General features: G+C 42.2%; 1 protein-coding gene across 4 annotated transcripts in view; it reads left to right on the top strand.

Annotated features, from left to right (window-relative positions):
• The window catches only part of pde5ab (phosphodiesterase 5A, cGMP-specific, b), a 124,927-nt gene that overhangs the window by 46,793 nt on the left and 58,241 nt on the right, over window positions 1–19,893 (top strand). For all 4 annotated transcript variants that reach the window (XM_059988754.1, XM_059988755.1, XM_059988756.1 and 1 more), the window contains exon 7: window positions 9–76. In XM_059988754.1, the coding sequence (XP_059844737.1) occupies window positions 9–76 (68 nt within the window). The remainder of the gene's footprint in view (window positions 1–8; window positions 77–19,893) is intronic.

The raw sequence follows: 19,893 nt of genomic DNA, 5'->3' as shown, positions 1-19,893 counted from the left end.
ATTTTCAGGACTCATTTTCCAATGTCTTTCACATGAATTCAATGGAGCTAGATGATCCAGCAGAGTTCCAGAGGAGGTAAGGCATTGTCTCATGAATCATCATTCCATGAAGCACAAAAACTGGGTTAGAAATGATGAACTTTGCTTTCACAATAAAAACAGTGCAGCTTTTATCCAATCATGCATGCTGCAGTTAAACCATAAATCTGAATTCTTTTTTACTCTGTAAATATCCTGGGGAAATTCATTAAAGGAAGCAATAAGTGTACTTTGTTATTTGACTAGATAAATCCCAGTACTTGACATAGACTCTTTCAAATTTTAAACAAGTGAGAGAAACAATAATCAACTCTCAAATTAGTCTTTACAAAACATATGTGTGTACAGTACCTTGAAGTAGTATTCAGCTCCTATTCCTTTGTTCACATAAAAGAGTATTACGACCTGCATTTCGATCAATTTAACTGAGAATTTTCATTTGTGGATCACATGCTCCTTTTTCTCAACAGAGCCCCAAAACGGGGAAATTGTAAGCATTAACAACTAAAAATTCAAAAATTGTAATGTCAGCAGTTCAAAAGTATTCAACCCCCTTTACTCATAACTTAGTTAAACAACCTCTCGCAGCTATTACAGCTAGAAGTTTTTTGGATAAGTTTCTAATCGCTTTGTACAATATGATGAAGCAAAATTTGCCCATTCATCCTTGCAAAATTGCTTAAGTTGTGCCAGGTTTGTTTGGGAGCAGTGATGGACAACGGTCTTGCGGTCTTGCCAGAGATGTTTGATTGGGTTAATGTCAGGTTTCTGACTGGGCTACATAAAATTTTCTTCATTTGAAGCCACTCTGGCAGTGTGCTTTGGGTCATTGTCCTACCGAGAGACAAACTTCCTCCTCAGTTTAAGCTTTCTGGCAGAGGCTAGCAGGATCTCTCTGTATTTAGTTGCATTTATCTTCCCATCATTCCTGAGCAGATTCCCAGTCCCTGCTGCTGAAAGGCACCCCCATAACATGATGCTACCTCTACCATAATTTACAGTAGGGATGGTGTTGCCTGGCTGATCTTTACAGTACCTTCTAAGTGACGATTTGCAAAGTCTTTATGGGCAAGGATATGCTTTTCTTTAGAGCCAGGACTTTTTCTCTTTTTGTGTGAGGCCTCATAGATTGTGGAGCCATGAACTGCGTCTCCAGTTGTAACCTCTGAATTCTGCAGCTCACTCAGAGAGACTGTTAACACACAGTAGCCTCTCTTACAAGTGCCGTTCTTCTCGGGTGACTGTTTACTGGGTCAGCCTGACCTAAGCAGTACTAGGCAGTGGTTTCATATTTTTTTTCCACTGCAGTGAGTTCTGACATATGTCAGTGCATTAGAGACAGTCTTGTACCCTTCCCCAGATTTGTGCTTTTCTATTATTATTTCCCTGACTTGCCTTTTATCTTCACTTTGGTCTGGTCTGTTGAAAACATACTATATTGTAAGACCTTACAGAGAGAGGAGATACTTATTCAGCTAATCTTCCAATGTCCAACATCAACAAATTGGGTGCATTGGAAAGGTAATATACAGTATTGCACCTGAAGGAAGTTAGATTAGATTCAACTTCATTGTCATTGTGCCGAGTACAGATACAAAGCCAATGAAATGCAGTTAGCATCTAACCAGAAATGTGAAGAATAGTAGTTATTTACAAAATAACTGGAAATAAAAAGTAAGTGCTATAGTACACAAATATAAAAGTGCTGAGACAGTCCAATATGGGTGCAATTCTGCGTAGCGCTGTGATGTGAGGTTCAGCAGGGTCACAGCCTCAGGGAAGAAGCTCCTCCTGTGCCTGCTGGTGTGGGAGTGGAGGCTCCTGTAGTGCCTACTGGATGGGAGGAGAGTAAAAAGTCCATGGTTAGAGTGAGATGCATCCTTGATAATGCTTTTTGCCCAGCCCAGGCAGTGTTTATGGTAGGTGTTCTCAATGGTGGGCAATTGGGTGCTGATAATCCGCTGGCCAGTTTGCACCGCACACTGTAGTGCTTTGTGGTCCAATACACGACAATTGCCATACCACACTGAGATGCAGTTGGTGAGAATGCTCTCAATGGTACAGCGGTAAAAGTCCGTCTGTGTCCTGGGAAAGGGGGTGAATACTTTTTCAGCCTCACCATTTTGGTTTTTAATTTTTAATACATTGTTAACACAAGAAAGTCTGCAGGTGCTGGAAATCCAAAGCAACACACACAAAATGCACAGGTGTCTATGGACATGAATAAACTGTTGACATTTCAGGCTGAGTCACTTCATCAGGACTGTGAAGGAAGGGGGGAAATGCCAGAATGTAAAGGCAGGTCATAGAATCTAACAGGAGAGAAGAGTGGGCCAGAGAAGAAAGGGAAGACATAGAGGATTTAAATCGCAGCAAGAGGCGGACAGGGAAGAGGTAAAAGAAGCTCGGAGGGAAGCTGTTTTTTTTTAACTGATCATGGCAAAGAGGCGAGACTGCGCAGGCGCGTGACGTAGTGCGCCAAAAGTTTAAAAAGAAAGACCACCATATACAGCGGCCGTCATCGGAGTGGACTAAGGTGGAGTGGGTCGGCTTTGGCTCAAGCAGGCTTTGGCAAGAACAGGCAGAGGCGTAGTTTGAATGTGGCACAACTTCACAAATGTGTGAAATTCGGCCCGTGAGGCAGCGGGAGAATTTAAATAGCAAGCAGAGGCTGAGTAAGAGTTTCACTCCAGGTGAGGTAAGGCCGGGTAAACTCCTTTAATTAATCTAATTACATTAGGAGTAGGTAATGGAGGCAGCAGTTAGGGCAGTTGAGTGCTCCATTTGCAGTATGTGGGAAGTCAGGGCGAGCACTGTTGTCCCTGATGACTACACCTGCAAAAGGTGCATCCAGATGTATGGGAGAAGGAAGAAAAAGAAGACAGTAAAGTTCTTTGTACTGTTAGAGATAAACAGAGAGGAAGAGGTGGAGAATTTCTTAAATGCATTTATTTTAATGCTAGGAGCATTGTAAGAAAGGCGGATGAGCTTAGAGCATGGATTGATACCTGGAAATATGATGTTGTAGCTGTTAGTGAAACATGGTTGCAGTAGGAGGAGTGTGATTGGCAACTAAATATTCCTGGATTTCATTGCTTCAGGTGTGATAGAATCGGAGGGACAAGAGGGGGAGGTGTTGCATTGCTTGTCAGAGAAAATATTACAGTGGTGCTCTGGCAGGGTAGATTAGAGGGCTCGTCTAATGAGACTATTTGGGTGGAATTGAGGAATGGGAAAGGTGTAGTAACACTCATAGGGTGTTTTATAGACCACCTAATGGGGATCAAGAATTGGAGGAGCAAATTTGCAAGGAGATAGCAGATATTTGTAGTAATCACAGGGTTGTGATTGTGGGAGATTTAAATTTTCCACACATAGACTGGGAAGCCCATACTGTAAAAGGGATGGATGGTTTGGATTTTGTAAAATGTGTGCAGGATAGTTTTTTGCAGCAATACATAGAGGTACCAACTAGAGAAGGGGCAGTGTTGGATCTTCTGGTTAGGGAATGAAATAGGTCAGGTGATGGAGGTATGTGTTGGGGTGCACTTCGGGTCCAGTGATCACAATGCTATTAGTTTCAATATAGTTATGGAGAAGGATCGGATTGGACCCAGGGTTGAGATTTTTGATTGGAGAAAGGCTAACTTTGAGGAGATGCAAAAGGATTTAGAAGGAGTGGATTGGAACAATTTGTTTTATGGGAAGGATGTAATAGAGAAATGGCGATCATTTAAAGGTGAAATTTTGAGGGTACAGAATCTTTATGTTCCTGTTAGGTTAAAAGGAAAGGTTAAAAGTTTGAGAGAACCATGGTTTTTAAGGGATATTGGAAACTTGGTTAGGAAAAAGAGAGATATCTACAATAAATATAGGCAGCATGGAGTAAATAAGGTGCTCAAGGAATATAAAGAATGTAAGAAGAATCTTAAGAAATAATTTATAAAAGCTAAAAGAAGATACGAGGTTGCTTTGGCAAGTAAGGTGAAAATAAATCCAAAGGGTTTCTACAGTTATATTAATAGCAAAAGGATAGTGAGGGATCAAATTGGTCCCTTAGAGAATCAGAGTGGACAGCTATGTGTGGAGCCAAAAGAGATGGGGGAGATTTTGAACAATTTCTTTTCTTCAGTATTCACTAAGGAGAAGCATATTGAATTGTGTAAGGTAAGGGAAACAAGTAGGGAAATTATGGAAACTATGGCGATTAAAGAGGAGGAAGTACTGGCGCTTTTGAGGTATATAAAAGTGGATAAATCTCCAGGTTGTGACAGGATATTCCTGAGGGAGGAACCTTGAGGGAGGTTAGTGTAGAAATAGCAGGTGCTCTGACAGAAATATTTCTAATGTCATTAGAAACGGGGATTGGTGTATTGCTCATGTGGTTCCATTGTTTAAAAAGGGTTCTAAGAGTAAACCTAGCTATTATAGGCATGTCAGTTTGACATCAGTGGTGGGTAAATTAACGGAAAGTATTCTTAGAGATGGTATATATAATTATCTGGATAGACGGTCTGATTAGGAACGGTCAACATGGGTTTGTGTGTGGGAGGTCATGATTGACAAATCTTATTGAATTTTTTGAAGAGGTTATGAGGAAAGTTGACGAGGGTAAAGAAGTGGATGTTGTCCATATGGACTTCAGTAAGGCCTTTGACAAGGTTCCGCAGGGAAGGTTATTTAGGAAGGTTCAATCATTAGGTATTAATATTGAAGTAGTAAAATGGATTCAACAGTGGATGGATGGGAGATGCCAGAGAGTAGTGGTGGATAACTGTTTGTCAGGTTGGAGGCCAGTGATTAGTTGTGTGCCTCAGGGATCTGTATTGGGTCCAATGTTGTTTGTCATATACATTATGATCTGGATGATGGGGTGGTAAATAGGATTAGTAAGTATGCAGATGATACTAAGGTAGGTGGATAATGAAGTAGGTTTTCAAGGCTTTCAGAGAGATTTAGGCCAGTTAGAAGAGTGGGCTGAACGATGGCAGATGGAGTTTAATGCTGATAAATGTGAGGTGCTACATTTTAGTAGGAATAATCCAAATCGAACATACATGGTAAACGGTAGGGCATTGATGCATCATCAATAACTCACTCTGAGACGTAAAGGCAAGATATCGGCTTTTATTGACTGGAAGAAGGAACAAGCAGTGAGTGACCACCATACTACATCCTAGAGACTGAGAGGCCAGGCTCAGGCCTTGATCGCCTTTATACAGGGGTCTGTGGGAGGAGCCACAGGAGCAGTCAGCAGGGGGCATGTCCAGACAGGTATATGTAGTTCACCACAGGCATTAAAGAATGCAGTAGAACAGAGTGATCTAGGAATAATGGTGCATAATTCCCTGAAGGTGGAATCTCATGTGGATAGCGTGGTGAAGAAAGCATTTGGTATGTTGGCCTTTATAAATCAGAGCATTGAGTATAGGAGTTGGGATGTAATGCTAAAATTGTACAAGGCATTGGTAAGGCCAAATTTGGAGTATTGTGTACAGAATTATAGGAAAGATATCAACAAAATAGAGAGAGTACAGAGAAGATTTACTAGAATGTTACCTGAGTTTCAGCACCTAAGTTACAGAGAAAGATTGAACAAGTTAGGTCTTTATTCTTTGGAGTGTAGAAGGTTGAGGGGGGACTTGATAGAGGTATTTAAAATTATGAGGGGGATAGATAGCGTTGACCTGGATAGACTTTTTCCATTGAGAGTAGGGGAGATTCAAACAAGAGGACATGAGACTTAGGGGGCACAAGTTTAAGGGTAACACGAGGGGGAATTTCTTTATTCAGAGAGTGGTAGCTGTGTTGAATGATCTTCCAGTAGAAGTGGTAGAGGCAGGTTTGGTATTGTCATTTAAAGCAAAATTGGATTAGGTATATGGACAGGAAAGGAATGGAGGGTTATGGGCTGAGTGCGGGTTAGTAGGATTCTGGATGGAATATAAGATGTTGCTCCTCCACCCTGAGAGTGGCCTCATCTTGGCACAAACGGAGGTCATGGCCCCGGACAGGTCAGAATGGGCAGTGGTCCCCAGTTTATCACGGGTCTCAGTAACGTAGACGAGAGCCCATGGGGAGCACCGAACGCAATAGGTGACCCCAGTAGATTTGCTGGTGAAGTCTTGCGTCACCTAGAAGGACTGCTTGGGGCCCTGAATAGATGTGAGGGAGGAAGTGTATGGACAGGCGTAGATTTAGGCTACTTGCAGAGATAAAAGTCCAGCTTCTTATTCTGGCGTCTTCCCCCTTCCTTTTCAGTCCTGAAGAAGTATCTCATCCCGAAATGTCGACTGTTTAATCATTTCCATAGATGCTTACTGAGGTGCTGATTTCCTGACTTTCCGCTTCAGTAAATTGTTGACAGGTTTTGGAATTTTTCTTTTGATTTGACATGATGCGCAATGTTTTGTAGATTAGCTCCAAAACATTCTACCTCAATGCATTTTGAGTTTAGAAAATGAAATCGTAAAATGTGAAAATAATTATGGGGGCTGAGTCCTTTTTCAAGGTACTGTAAATAAATAAGATAGCTTATATACATAGATTGATTGTATGTCCATAAAATGCACAGGAGAGTTTGTACATAAGTAGTGGTGGTTGGAAATGTGGAGGAGTGGGTTTATGGGTGGAGCAGTTGATCGGCCTTCCTGCTTTGAGTCTGATGGTCCTGGAGTGCATGCTGCATGGCCTCCTCCCTGGTGGGAATGGGACAGACAATGAATGGGCAGGGTGGGCAGGTACTTCATGATGTTACTGGCCCTTTTCCAGCACCTTTCTGTATCTGTGTCCTTGATGGTGGATAGGCTGGTGCCGGTGATGTGTTGGGCAGCTTTGACTATCACTGTACAGCATTCCTGTACTGTGCAGAGCAGATTCCACACCATGCAGTGATGCAGCATGTTATGTGCGGAGAATGGTGTGAGTATTTCTCCCATCCCATCCCATGCTAATTATTTTCTTTTACCCATTTTCTTAAGCAAACAAATAAACGGGCTTTTCAAAAACTAGTCACTGTAATTCGAAGGAATGAAAATGGAACTTCCAAAAACTAATGAACAGCAAAGAACAAATGTTGTAACTGTTTTCGGTCAGATTAGATCCTGGGTATATGTGTTACGAAGATTGCACTGGTGAAACATGGTAGGGAGCTTACAAAACTGCTAAATATACTTCATCTGAAATTCACTCATTGAAATCTGTACCCTTTAATTTTCCCTTTAAGTAACATACTTTTGAACCATCTTAACAAGTCAGAGACTTTACAATCTTCTGAAGTATTCTCTTAGAATACTTTCCAATAATGTTCACACAACTGATGTCAGTCTCACTGGCCTGTAATTTCCTGGTTTCTGTTTAGAGCCTTTTTTAAACAGCAAAACAACATTGGCTATCCTCCAATCCTTTGGTACCTCTCTTGTCACTAAGGATGTTTTAAATATCTCTGCTAGAGCCCTGGCAATCGGTGTGCTTGCCTTTTGCAGGGTCTGGCGGAACACCTTGTCAGGCCCTGGGGATTTATCCACACCTCCTCCGTTAACTGTACAGGATCCATGAAGTTGATACCACTTTGCCTACTTCCATAGGCTCTTTGTCTATCTCCTGAGCAAATACAGATGCCAAGAATTCACTGAAGATGTCCCAACTATTTTGACTCCACACATGGATTACTATTCTGGACTTCCAGAAGACAAATTTTGTCGCATGTAATCGTTTTGCTTTTAACATATCTGTAGAATCCCTTTGGATTCTACAGATATGTTAAAAGCAAAATGATTACATGCGACAAAATCCCTTTGGATTCTCCTTCACTTTGTCTGCTGGAGCAATTTCATGCATTCTTTTAGCTTTCCTGATTTCTTTCTTAAATGTTCTCTTGCATTTCTTAAACTCCATAAGTACCTCATTTGCTCCTACTTGCCTAAACCAGCGATGCACCTCCTTTTTCTCTTAACCAGGGCCTCAATATCTCTTCGAAACCAAGGTTCCCTACACTTATTATCTTTACTTTTTATTCTGACAGGCACATACAAGCTTTGTCCTCTCAAAGTTTTGTTTGTGAAGGCTTCCCACTGCCAAGTACACCCGCCTTTGCCAGAAAGCAGCCTATCCCAGTCCAGATCAATCCTGATGCCATCAAAATAGGCCTTTCTCCAATTTAGACTTTCAACCCTTGGACCAGACCTGTCTTTTTGCATATTTACTTTGAGACTAATGGTGTTGTGGTCACTGGATGTAAAGTGTTCCGCTACACAAAGTTCTGTCTCCTGCCTGCCTCATTCCCTAATAGCATCTCCAGTATCACTTGCTGTCTCCTTGGGACTTCTACGTACCGATGAAGGGATTCCTCCTGAATACATTTATCCCATCTAGTCATTTTATAGCATAGGATTCCAGTTTCATCGATACAGTTGAAAGAAGAGGAGGAGGAGGAGGAGGGGAGGATGCAACCTTGTCTGAAACACTGGGGAATGAGACTTCCTCTACTCAGCATATTGTTAGCAAATATGCAGTCTCTGGAGAACAAGACTGAGATTGCTGTATCATAGGGAAATGAGAAATTGCTGCATTCTATGTTGACAGAGACATGCTCACTCCTGACATACTGGATACATTAGTAAGACCTGGGGGCTTCTTGATGCACCTAATGGACTGGACTGCTGATTGGGAAAAGGCAGAAGGTGAGGGTCTGTGTTTAATGATGCCTGGATGCAGTGGTCTTGTCGCACTCTTCTTCCCTAGAACTGCAACAGCTGATGATTATATACCAAACATTGTACATACCAACGGTCCTGACTACAGTTCACATTCCAACAAAGGCCGATGTTAAGCAGGCACTTGAGGTCCTGAGTACCATCATCAGCAAACAAGGAACAGCCTACTCCAGCAGCTTTCAGCAAACAGTCAGGGACTTCAATCCGGCATGGTTGAAGAAATTTCTGCCCAATTATCACCAACATAACACATGCAGCACCTGGGATCTCAACACAGTCAACCACTGCCACACTACCAGAAGGATCCCTAGACTGATTTTGGGAAAACTGATTGATTGCTTTGCTATCTACATACAGGCAGAGGCTAAAGAGCATGGCTATGGAGATTAGGACAACAAAGGGGTGGTCACAGGAGGCTGAGGAGAAGCTACAGGATTGCTATGAGTCAGTGGACTAGGCTGTGTTCAGGGACTCATCAGACGCTCTGAATAGTACACCACATCTGTTGCGGACTTTATGAGAACAGTGTAGACGAGTGTGGCCCCACAGAATTATTCAGAGTCTTCCCCATTCGAAAGCCCTGGATGAACCAACAGATCCACAATCAGCTCAGGGCCAGATCAGTGGCATTCAGGTCTGATGACCAAGTGAAATACAATAGTTCCAGCTATAATCTCTGGAAAGCCAACTCAGGTGCGAAGTGGCAATTCCAGACCAACTTGAAGCAGTGAGGGGTGCTTAACAGTTGTGGCGAGGCTTTCATCTTCTACAAAGTGAATTCAAGCAACAGATGACAACGAGGCTTGGCTCCCACATGAGCTCAAAGCCTTTTATGTTTGCTTTCATCATCAGCACGTGGTAACTGGTTCACAAACTCCCACAGTCCCCGATGACACTGTGATTTAAGTCTGTGAGGCGGATGTGACAGCATCCTTCAGGAGGGTGCAACCATGGAAATTATCTGGCCCAGATGGGGTATCTGGCTGACGTGTGCAGGGCAACTGGATGGAATATTCACTAAGATCTTTAACCTCTCGCTTCAGCAGTCTGAGGCACATATCTTTTTCAAGCAGGCTTCAATAATACCGGTGCCTAGGAAGAATGTGATAACCTGCCTCAATGATTATCATCCAGTAGCACTTACATCCATAGTGATAAAATGCTTTGCAAGGTTGGTGATGAAATATATCAACTCCTGCCTGAGAAATGACTTAGATCTGCGCCATTTCACCCACCGTCACCAAGGTCAACAGCAGATGCCATCTCTTTGGATTTTCATTCAACCCTGGAACATCTAGGCAGTGAAGGTGTATGTAATAGAATGCTCTTCATTGACTACAGCTTGGTATTCAGTGCAATTATCCACTTAAACTAATTAATAAGCTTCAAGACTTTGTCCTCAATACACTCTTGTGCAACTGCATCCTCAATTTTCTCACTTGCAGACACCAGTCAGTTTGGCAACAGCATCTCCTCCACAATCTCTATTCACATAGGTGCATTACAAGACTATGTGTTTAGCCCCCTGCTCTACTTGCTTTGTATTCAGGACTGCCAGGCTTAGCACAGCTCCAATGCAATATTTAAGTTTGCTGACAATACCACTGTCATTGACAGAATCAAAAGTGGTGGCAAATCAGCATATAGGAGAGAGATTGACTATCTGGCCATGTGGTGCCATAACAACAACCTTTTCCTCAAAGCCAACAAGACCAAGGAGTTGATCTGAGAAGAGGAAACCTGAAGTTCAAGAGCCAGTCCTCATCCCAGGATCAGAAGTGAAGAGGGTCAGCAACTTTAAATTCTTTGGTGTTATCACTTCAGTTGATCTGTCTAGGTCCAGCATGTAAATGCCATTATGAAGAAAGCATGACAGTGTCTCTACTTTCTTCCAAGTTCGTGAAGGCTTGGTATGTTATCTAAAATTCTGACAAACTTCTGTAGATGTGTGGTGTGGAGTATATTGACTGGTTTGATCACAGCTTGGTATGGAAATATCAATGCTCTTGAACAGAAATTCCTACAAAAAGTAGTGGATATGGCCCAGTCCACCACAGGTAATGCCCTTGCCATCACTGAGTACATCTACACAGAGCACTGTCACAGAAAAGCAGCTTCCCTCATCAAGGGCCCCCACCATCTAGGCCATGCTCTCTTCTCACTGCTGCCATCAGGAAGAAGGTATCGGAGCCTCAGGACTCACACAACCAGGTTCAAGGACAATTATTACCCCTCAACCATCAGGCTCCTGAATCATAGAGAGTAACGCCACTCAGCACTGAACTCAATGTGTGGACTTACTTTCAAGGACTCTTCATCTCATGTTCTTGATATTTATTCTATATATATATATGTATGTATTTGTGCAGTCTGTGTTTTGCACACTGGTTGCTTGTCCATTCAGTTGGGTGCAGTCATTGATTGATTGTATTTACTTTGATTGCCTGCATGAAAATGAATCTCAGGGTTGTATAAGGTGATAGATATGTACTTCGATAATAACTTTACTTTGAACTTTATTAAATTTACATAAAGAAACGAGATTGGTAAGAACCATTACAAGAAATATAAATTGGCTTGTTAGGTAAGTGTGTGGTGGTGATATATGTTGATGCTTTTACAGGGATTTAACTTAAACTTTGGGGTAATGAAGTTCTCCATTTTTTTTCTTTAGAACTAATCTGAAAATAAGAAATCTGTGTGAATCCACTTAAGTAAATTATGCTTTTGGAGAAAATTTATCAGCAACACAAAGAAGTATTGGGGTCAAGTGTACTGATCTTCTGATTGTTGAGAATGGATCAGTTTATCCTAAGCTAAGCATCTGCATGTTGCAAAATGGAATTTTGATGTGAGTCGTAGGTCAGATGTGAGAGACATCATCCTCCATCGATGAGTCCAGGGGCTGAGCAAACAAGTATTCTGGGCCTATACATATTGTTTCTGCTCCTTTGATTTATGGCTGATACACCTAGTGCAGGGGTGGCGAACCTTTTTGAGCGCTTGTGCCCAAATTGGTGATAATCCAAAAAGTTATCTTGTGTGCCATGGTAATTTTGAGCAGAGATTATCACTAACTGATGACTAAGAAACAATAATTATGGACTTTTCTATGGAAAAAAAGATGTCCTGATACATATTATATGAATTTATTGTTTTACTATTAATAGAAGTGTAACACAGACAGATTTAAATAAACAAAGCATTTCAGAAAATCTGTTAAAAATTATTATTACTTTTTAAAGGACAATTGAAAAATAACATCCTTTCTATATAGTGTTGTTATTGTAACTATTTTCTATCCAAATACTGATGTGTTCTCCCAGGTCTGGGAGGATTTCAAAACGTATCATCCAAGATCACCTGTTCTCGCAACTGTCTAGCTGGCACTAAGCTGGCATGAGGTGTTTCATGTGTGTGAATACATCTCATTGCTCTCAGGTTGTAAAAACAATTATTTGCTGCTCTTTTGGCAGTAAAAATCATCATTATTTATCTTTTTATTATGGGTGGTTCAAATAATTGAGGTGCTGAACTACATGCTGTGTGCCAACAAAATTTTGCACATGCCATGGACTCGCCACCCCTGATAGTGAACCAATGCTAATATGAATAAAGTTGCCAAACTTGATTGCAAAAGTACATGCTCTTCACTTTCCTGAATGCTGATGTTTCTGATTGATTTCTAGCACTGAAAGTCACGTTAAAGTTATTCACTTCCTCAGCTCCAAACGATCAGTTTTAAAGGGGAGGGAAATTAAAGAATCTCTAATCGGCAGAGACATTTAAACACTGTTCAAAGTTCTTTGAAAGCAGTTAGCTGTCCAATGACATGAGAGTAGACTGTGAGCAGGTCTTCTAAATGTGCTGCATGAGGTCTAGTTGTCAAAAGTGGGCTGATGTGCCTTGCAGAACGTCTCTATGGAAAACCACAATGTGCAGGGCCAGAAATACTGAAGTGTGACTGATGGAATGCATAGGGGTACATGTGCATTTGGCAAGCCAGAACAAGCACAGACCATTCCAATATAAACTGCTCTACATTTCCTAGTAGAGTTTGCGACAGCAGTTTCAAAATTACTGTATTTAACTCTTCCATGCCAGAAGTTAATAGACAATAGACAATAGGTGCAGAAGTAGACCATTCGGCCCCTCCAGTCTGCACCGCCATTCTGAGATCATGGCTGATCATTCACTATCAATACCCAGTCCCTGCCTTGTCCCCATATCCCTTGATTCCCCTATCCATCAGATATCTATCCAGCTCCTTCTTGAAAGCATCCAGAGAATTGGCCTCCACCGTCTTCCGAGGCAGTGCATTCCACACCTCCACAACTCTCTGGGAGAAGAAGCTCTTCCTCAACTCTGTTTTAAATAACTGACCTCTTATTCTCAATCCATGCCTTCTGGTACTGGACTCTCCCAACATCTGGAACATATTTCCTGCCTCAATCCTATCAAATCCTTTAATTATCTTAAATGTTTCAATCAGATCCCCTCTCAATCTCCTCAATTCCAGCGTGTACAAGCCCAATCTCTCCAATCTCTCTGCGTAAGACAGCCCTGCCATCCCAGGAATCAACCTAGTGAATCTACGCTGCACTTCCTCAATTGCTAGAATGTCCTTCCTTAAACCTGGAGACCAAAACTGTACACAATATTCCAGGTGTGGTCTCACCAGGGCCCTGTACAAATGCAAAAGGACATCCTTGCTCTTGTATTCAATTCCCCTTGTAACAAAGGCCAACATTCCATTTGCCCTCTTCACTGCCTGTTACACTTGCTCATTCACCTTCATTGACTGGTGAACTAGGTCTCCTAGGTCTCTTTGCATTTCTCCCTTACCTAACTCGACACCGTTCAGACAATACTCTGCCCTCTTGTTCCTGCTTCCAAAGTGGATAACTTCACATTTATTCACATTGAATGACATCTGCCAAGTATCTGCCCACTCACTCAGCCTATCCAAGTCTCCCTGTATTCTCCTAACGTCCTCTTCGCATGTCACACTGCCACCTAGTTTAGTATCGTCAGCAAACTTGCTGATATAGTTTTCAATGCCCTCATCTAAATCATTGACATAAATCGTAAAGAGCTGTGGTCCCAATACAGAGCCCTGTGGTACCCCACTAGTCACCTCCAGCCAGTCTGAGAAACACCCATTCACTGCTACCCTTTGCTTTCTATCTGCCAACCAGTTTTCTATCCATGTTGAAACCCTGCCCCCAATGCCATGAGCTCTGATTTTACTCACCAATCTCCTATGTGGCACCTTATCGAATGCCTTCTGAAAATCTAGGTACACAACATCTACTGGCTTACCCTCGTCTAACATCCTTGTTACACCCTCAAAAAACTCCAACAGATTAGTCAAGCATTATTTGCCCTTGGTAAATCCATGCTGGCTCGGCCTAATCCTATTTCTGCCATCTAGATGTGCCACTATTTCGTCCTTAATAATGGACTCAAGCATCTTCCCCACGACTGACGTTACGCTAACAGGGCGATAGTTCTCCGTTTTCTCCTTCCCTCCCTTCTTGAAAAGTGGAACAACATTAGCCACTCTCCAATCTTCAGGAACTGATCCTGAATCTAAGGAACATTGGAAAATGATTACCAATGCATCCGCAATTTCCTGAGCCACCTCTTTTAGAACCCTCAGATGCAGACCATCTGGACCCGGGGATTTATTAGCCTTCAGTCCTACCAGTCTACTCATCACAGTTTCTTTCCTAATGTCAATCTGTCTCAATTCCTCTGATATCTTATGACCCTGGCCCATCCATACATCTGGGAGATTGCTTGTGTCCTCCCTGGTGAAGACAGGTCTAAAGTATGCATTAAATTCTGTTGCCATTTCCCTGTTTCCCATAACAATTTCTCCCAATTCATTCTTCAAGGGGCCAACATTGTTCTTAACTATCTTCTTTCTCTTCACATAGCTAAAAAAGCTTTTGCTATCCCCTTTTATATTCCTGGCTAGACTGAGCTCATACCTGATTTTTTCTCTCCGTATTGCTTTTTTAGTTAAGATCTGCTGTTCCTTAAAACTTTCCCAATCATCTGTATTCCCACTCATCTTAGCCCTGTCATACTTCTTTTTCTTTAATGCTATACAATCTCTGACTTCCTTTGTCAACCACTGTGGCCCCTTCCCCCTCTTTGAATCCTTCCTTCTCATTGGAATGAACTGCATTTGCATCTTTTGTATTATGCCCAAGAATATCTGCCACTGCTGATCCACTGTCTTTCCTGCCAGGGCATCCGCCCATTTAACTTTGGCCAGCTCATCCCTCATGGCTCCGTAGTCTCCTTTATTTAATTGCAACACTGACACCTCTGATCTGCCCTTATCCCTCTCAAATTGTAGATAAAAACTTATCATGTTATGATCCTAATGGCTCCTTTACTTCAAGATCACTTATCAATTCCTGTTCATTACACATCACCAAGTCCAAAATAGCCTCGTTCCTGGTTGGCTCAAGCACAAGCTGTTCCAAAAATACATCCCTTAGACACTCCACAAACTCCCTATCCTGGGGTCCAGCACCTACCTGATTCTCCCAGTCCACCTGCATGTTGAAATCTCCCATAATGACTGCATTACCTTTAGCACATGCCAATGTTAACTCCCTAATCAACTTGTACCCAATATCCACGCTACTGTTTGGGGGCCTGTACACAACACCCATTAGGGTCTTTTTACCCTTACTGTTCCTCAGCTCAATCCACGCAGACTCTACTTCCCCTGTTCCCAAGTCACCTCTTGCTAAGGACTGAATCTCATTCCTCACCAACAGGGCCACCCCACCCCCTCTTCCCATATTTCTGTCTCTACGATAGCACGTATACCCTGGTACACTCAGTTCCCAGGCCTGATCCCCTTGCAGCCATGTCTCCGTTATCCCAACAATATCGTAGTTCCCCATTTTCATCTGAGCTTCAAGCTCATCTGTCTTATTTCTGACACTACGCGCATTCAAGTAGAGAATTCTTAGCCCATTCCTCCTCTCTTTGCTTAAAACACTGTCTACTGTACCTAACCCAGCTCCTTGAACTTCCATCGGGCAAATTGCACCCTGAATTTTGATGACCTTCTCAAGATCACCCAAACCTTGTACACATTTAACCCCATGCACCTTCTGACCAACCCTCTGGATCTGGATCCCTGCCCCCTGCACATCTAGTTTAAACCCCCCCGAGCAGCACTGGCAAATACTCCTGCAAGAATGTTAGTACCCCTCCGGTTCAGATGTAGACCATCCCTTCGAAACAGATCCCAATGTCCCTGGAACAAAGACCAATTATCCAAAAACCTGAACCCTTCCTTCCTGCACCATGCTCTCAGCCTCGTATTAATGTACATAATCATTCTACTCTTCGCCTCACTCGCACGTGGCACAGGTAGCAATCCCGAGATTGTCACCCTGGAGGTCCTGCCTTTCAGCTTCACTCCTAACTCCCTGAACTCTCTAAACAGGATCCCCTCACTCACCTTACCTACATCATTGGTCCCTACATGGACCACTACATCTGGGTTCATGCCCTCACTCTCAAGAATAGCCTGCACCCGATCTGAGATGTCCCGGACCCTGGCACCAGGGAGGCAACATACCATCCGAGACTCCCGATCTGCCCCTCAAAATCTCCTATCTGCCCCCCTAACTATAGAGTCCCCTAAAACTATCGCTCTCTTCTCTTCCCTCCTCCCCTTTCTCGTTGAGGGTTCAACCTCTGTGCCAGAGGCAGGACCACTACAACTCATTCCTGGTAGGTCATCCCCATCAACAGTATCCAGTGCGGTATACTTATTGTTAATGGGAATGGCCGCAGGGGTGCTCTGCTCTCTCTGCCTGCTCCCCCTGCCTCCCTGGACCGTCACCCATCTGCCTACGTCTTGGTTTTTTGGTGTTGCTGCTAGTTTTACCCAATAATTAATGGGGGTGATGCTGGCCTTCTCATCATTACTGCAAATGATCATCCATTGTAATTGCTATTCAGAGTATAACTCTCTCTCACACTTCTCCTAATAGGCTTTTGTTTTTTACTGACTGTCTCTTAAAGCTTCTATATTTCTTCTGATCTTCATCTCTTAATTCCAGTTTTTACTTTATCTCATTATTCTGCTGCGTTAATTGTCCTTTTACTCTTTTTCATTATGTGAAAATCTGCATCCATCTTCTTATTTATTAAGCCTGCTCTCACTATTCCTGAAACAATTCTTCTTGCAACATGACTTTTCTTTCAGCACAGTGGTGAAGCTTGCAGGGTGACGCCAGCTCAGTGCACAGTTCCGGTATATCTGTGAGGAGTTTGCATTGTTCTCGTGAATGTAAGGGTTTCCTCCAGGTTCTCCAGTTTTTTTCCCATATCTCAAGGCCCTCTGGTTGATAAGTTAACAGACTACGGAATAGATTTTGAGTAGAGTTGAGGGGGATATGGGAAGCATCTCAATCTGGAAGTTTGACTGTCCATCTCTCTCCGCAGATGCTGCCTGACACCCTGCGTTCCTTCAGCATTTTGTGTGTTAGTGGGCACAAAGGTCTGTATCAGTGCCTATTAACCTTATCTGGCATGAAGTATTTATATGTCAGATCCCCTGTTAGAGGAGAGACAGATCAAAAATCTTCCCTTCTGCACTGTCCCAATTTAGTTTAACTCTTTTGAGATATTGGACAGTACTGGTTCGGGAGGATTAACTCATGATAGGCTTGTTCCTAACAAGATGCATCAGGCTACTGCCACACAAATTTCAGTAACACCATATTACGATGCACACTGTTGCAATGGAAGATCAAATTTTATGCAGAAATATTATAATTATTAACCTGTCGTTTTACTTTTAGGCTGAGCATTTGATTGAGCTTTTCAGTGTATGGGTGAATGGAACCAGAAGGGAAAAAACAACAACTTTGAGCTGGCCCATTGCTTCGAAAAAGCAATATTCCACTACAAGTTCAGGGTCTTCCACCTTCTCTGCCTGATGGTTCTTTGAAGTAAATGTGTGCTATCTCCCTTTTGTCATATATAGAAAGAATATGAATGGGATGATGAGGTAGGAAGCTCTTGTTGCCTTGTTGTCTCCGTGGTACTGCCTACCTTTAGGTGGTCGAGCAGAGGAGAGCACAGACAGTCCTCTTGCATTCAAATTTCCCATTAACACCAATTCCAGACAACAAGACGAACATATTCATCTTTAGTCACCAACATTAACTGTGTTTGAGGTATGGAAGGAGGACCTTTTACTTCCCCACATATTTACACTAATTCCAATAGAACCAGATGTTAAGAGATTTGTGAATACTGAGTGCATTTAGCATAATAACCAAAGTGAGGCAGCAAGGGAGATGAGGCTGAGTACAGGGCTACGGTGGGAAACTTTGTCACATGGTGCGAGCAGAATCATCTGCAGCTTAATGTGAAAAAGACTAAGGAGCTGGTGGTGGACCTGAGGAGGGCTAAGGCACTGGTGACCCCTGTTTCCATCCAAGGGGTTAGTGTGGACATGGTGGAGGATTACAATTACCTGGGGATATAAATTGACAATAAACTGGACTGGTCAAAGAACACTGAGGCTGTCTACAAGAAGGGTCAGAGCCGTCTCTATTTCCTGAGGAGACTGAGGTCCTTTAACATCTGCCGGATGATGCTGAGGATGTTCTACGAGGCTGTGGTGGACAGTGCTATCATGTTTGCTGTTGTGTACTGGGGCAGCAGGCTGAGGGTAGCAGACACCAACAGAATCAACAAACTCATTTGTAAGGCCAGTGATGTTGTGGGGGTGGAACTGGACTCTCTGACGGTGGTATCTGAAAAGAGGATGCTGTCCAAGTTGAATGCCATCTTGGACAATGTCTCCATCCACTCCATAATGTACTGGTTAGGCACAGGAGTACATTCAGCCAGAGACTCATTCCACTGAGATGTAACACTGAGCGTCATAGGAAGTCATTCTTACCTGTGGCCATCAAACTTTACAACTCCTCCCTCGGAGTGTCAGACACCCTGAGCCAATAGGCTGGTCCGGGACTTATTTCCACTGGGCATGATTATCTTATTATTATTTAATTATTTATGGGTTTATATTGCTATATTTCTTCACTATTCTTGGTTGGTGTTGCTGTAATGAAACCCAATTTCCCCTCGGGATCAATGTCTGTCTGTCTGTGTTATGTTTAACACCCAAGAAGTGTAGATTTAAAAGATGTGTGTGAGTGTAGCAAGGGTTGAGAGCTGTAAGTGATATCAGCACAAGTGAGAGGAGAGGAAATATCAGAGGGTGAGTGAGGGGAAGTGTGCATGTTTATAGTAAGCATCTTCAGAGCGTCAGTAAAACACAGTAAAAAAGTGAGGCATATTCGGAATTGCAGTATGTCACCTAATAGAAGATCATAAGCAGTGTTCATGAAATGCACAGCAGCCCTCCTGATTATTAACGGGTAGAACTACAAGTTATGGCATTTACATGGGACACAGTTAAATGCAGAAATCCAGGAGTTTCTGCTACTGCTATCATGCTCCAACACGAGCTTTGTTGTTCCTGCCTTCATAAATGAAAGCTGCATAGACATCACTCTTATAGCATGGGTTTAAGCTAATTACCCAGGATTATTAAACTTGAACCTGACAGAGTAGCAATCACTTAGTACCTGAAATGTGAAGCGTCAAGTTACATTTGTCTCAGAAGATTTCTACCTTTGTAAATCCTTTGAGAAATCAAGAAGTGGCCTTTTCTTTAACATGGCTTTTGTGTTTTGTTATTTTGTACATTTCTTATAATCGAGTGTATTTCTTAATATTTATATTGCTTTTTGTACACTGATTTACAGGTCACTTTTTAAAACTTTCTGTATTGCTGTGTATGAGAATTCATCAATCTAATGAGTTGAATAGTCTCCATAGTGATTCACACGATCTCTAATGTTGTAGATTACCAGTAGACTGGAAATATGCATTGTTAAATCCATTAAGTACAATAGATACACACAAAGTGAATTTATATTTATAGAAAAGATCCATATTAATTTATTTTCAAATCTTACATCAACTTGCATTGCAATATTTTTATTAAATTATAAATTTCTATCATAATACCCGTAACAAAAACCAATCATATTATATTTTCAACACCTGCCATTTC

The sequence above is a fragment of the Hypanus sabinus genome, chromosome 14 (genome assembly GCF_030144855.1).
Source record: "Hypanus sabinus isolate sHypSab1 chromosome 14, sHypSab1.hap1, whole genome shotgun sequence".
Lineage (NCBI taxonomy): Eukaryota > Metazoa > Chordata > Chondrichthyes > Myliobatiformes > Dasyatidae > Hypanus > Hypanus sabinus.
The sequence above is the reverse complement of the archived record's forward strand: the minus strand, read 5'-3'. Positions and strand labels throughout refer to the sequence as shown.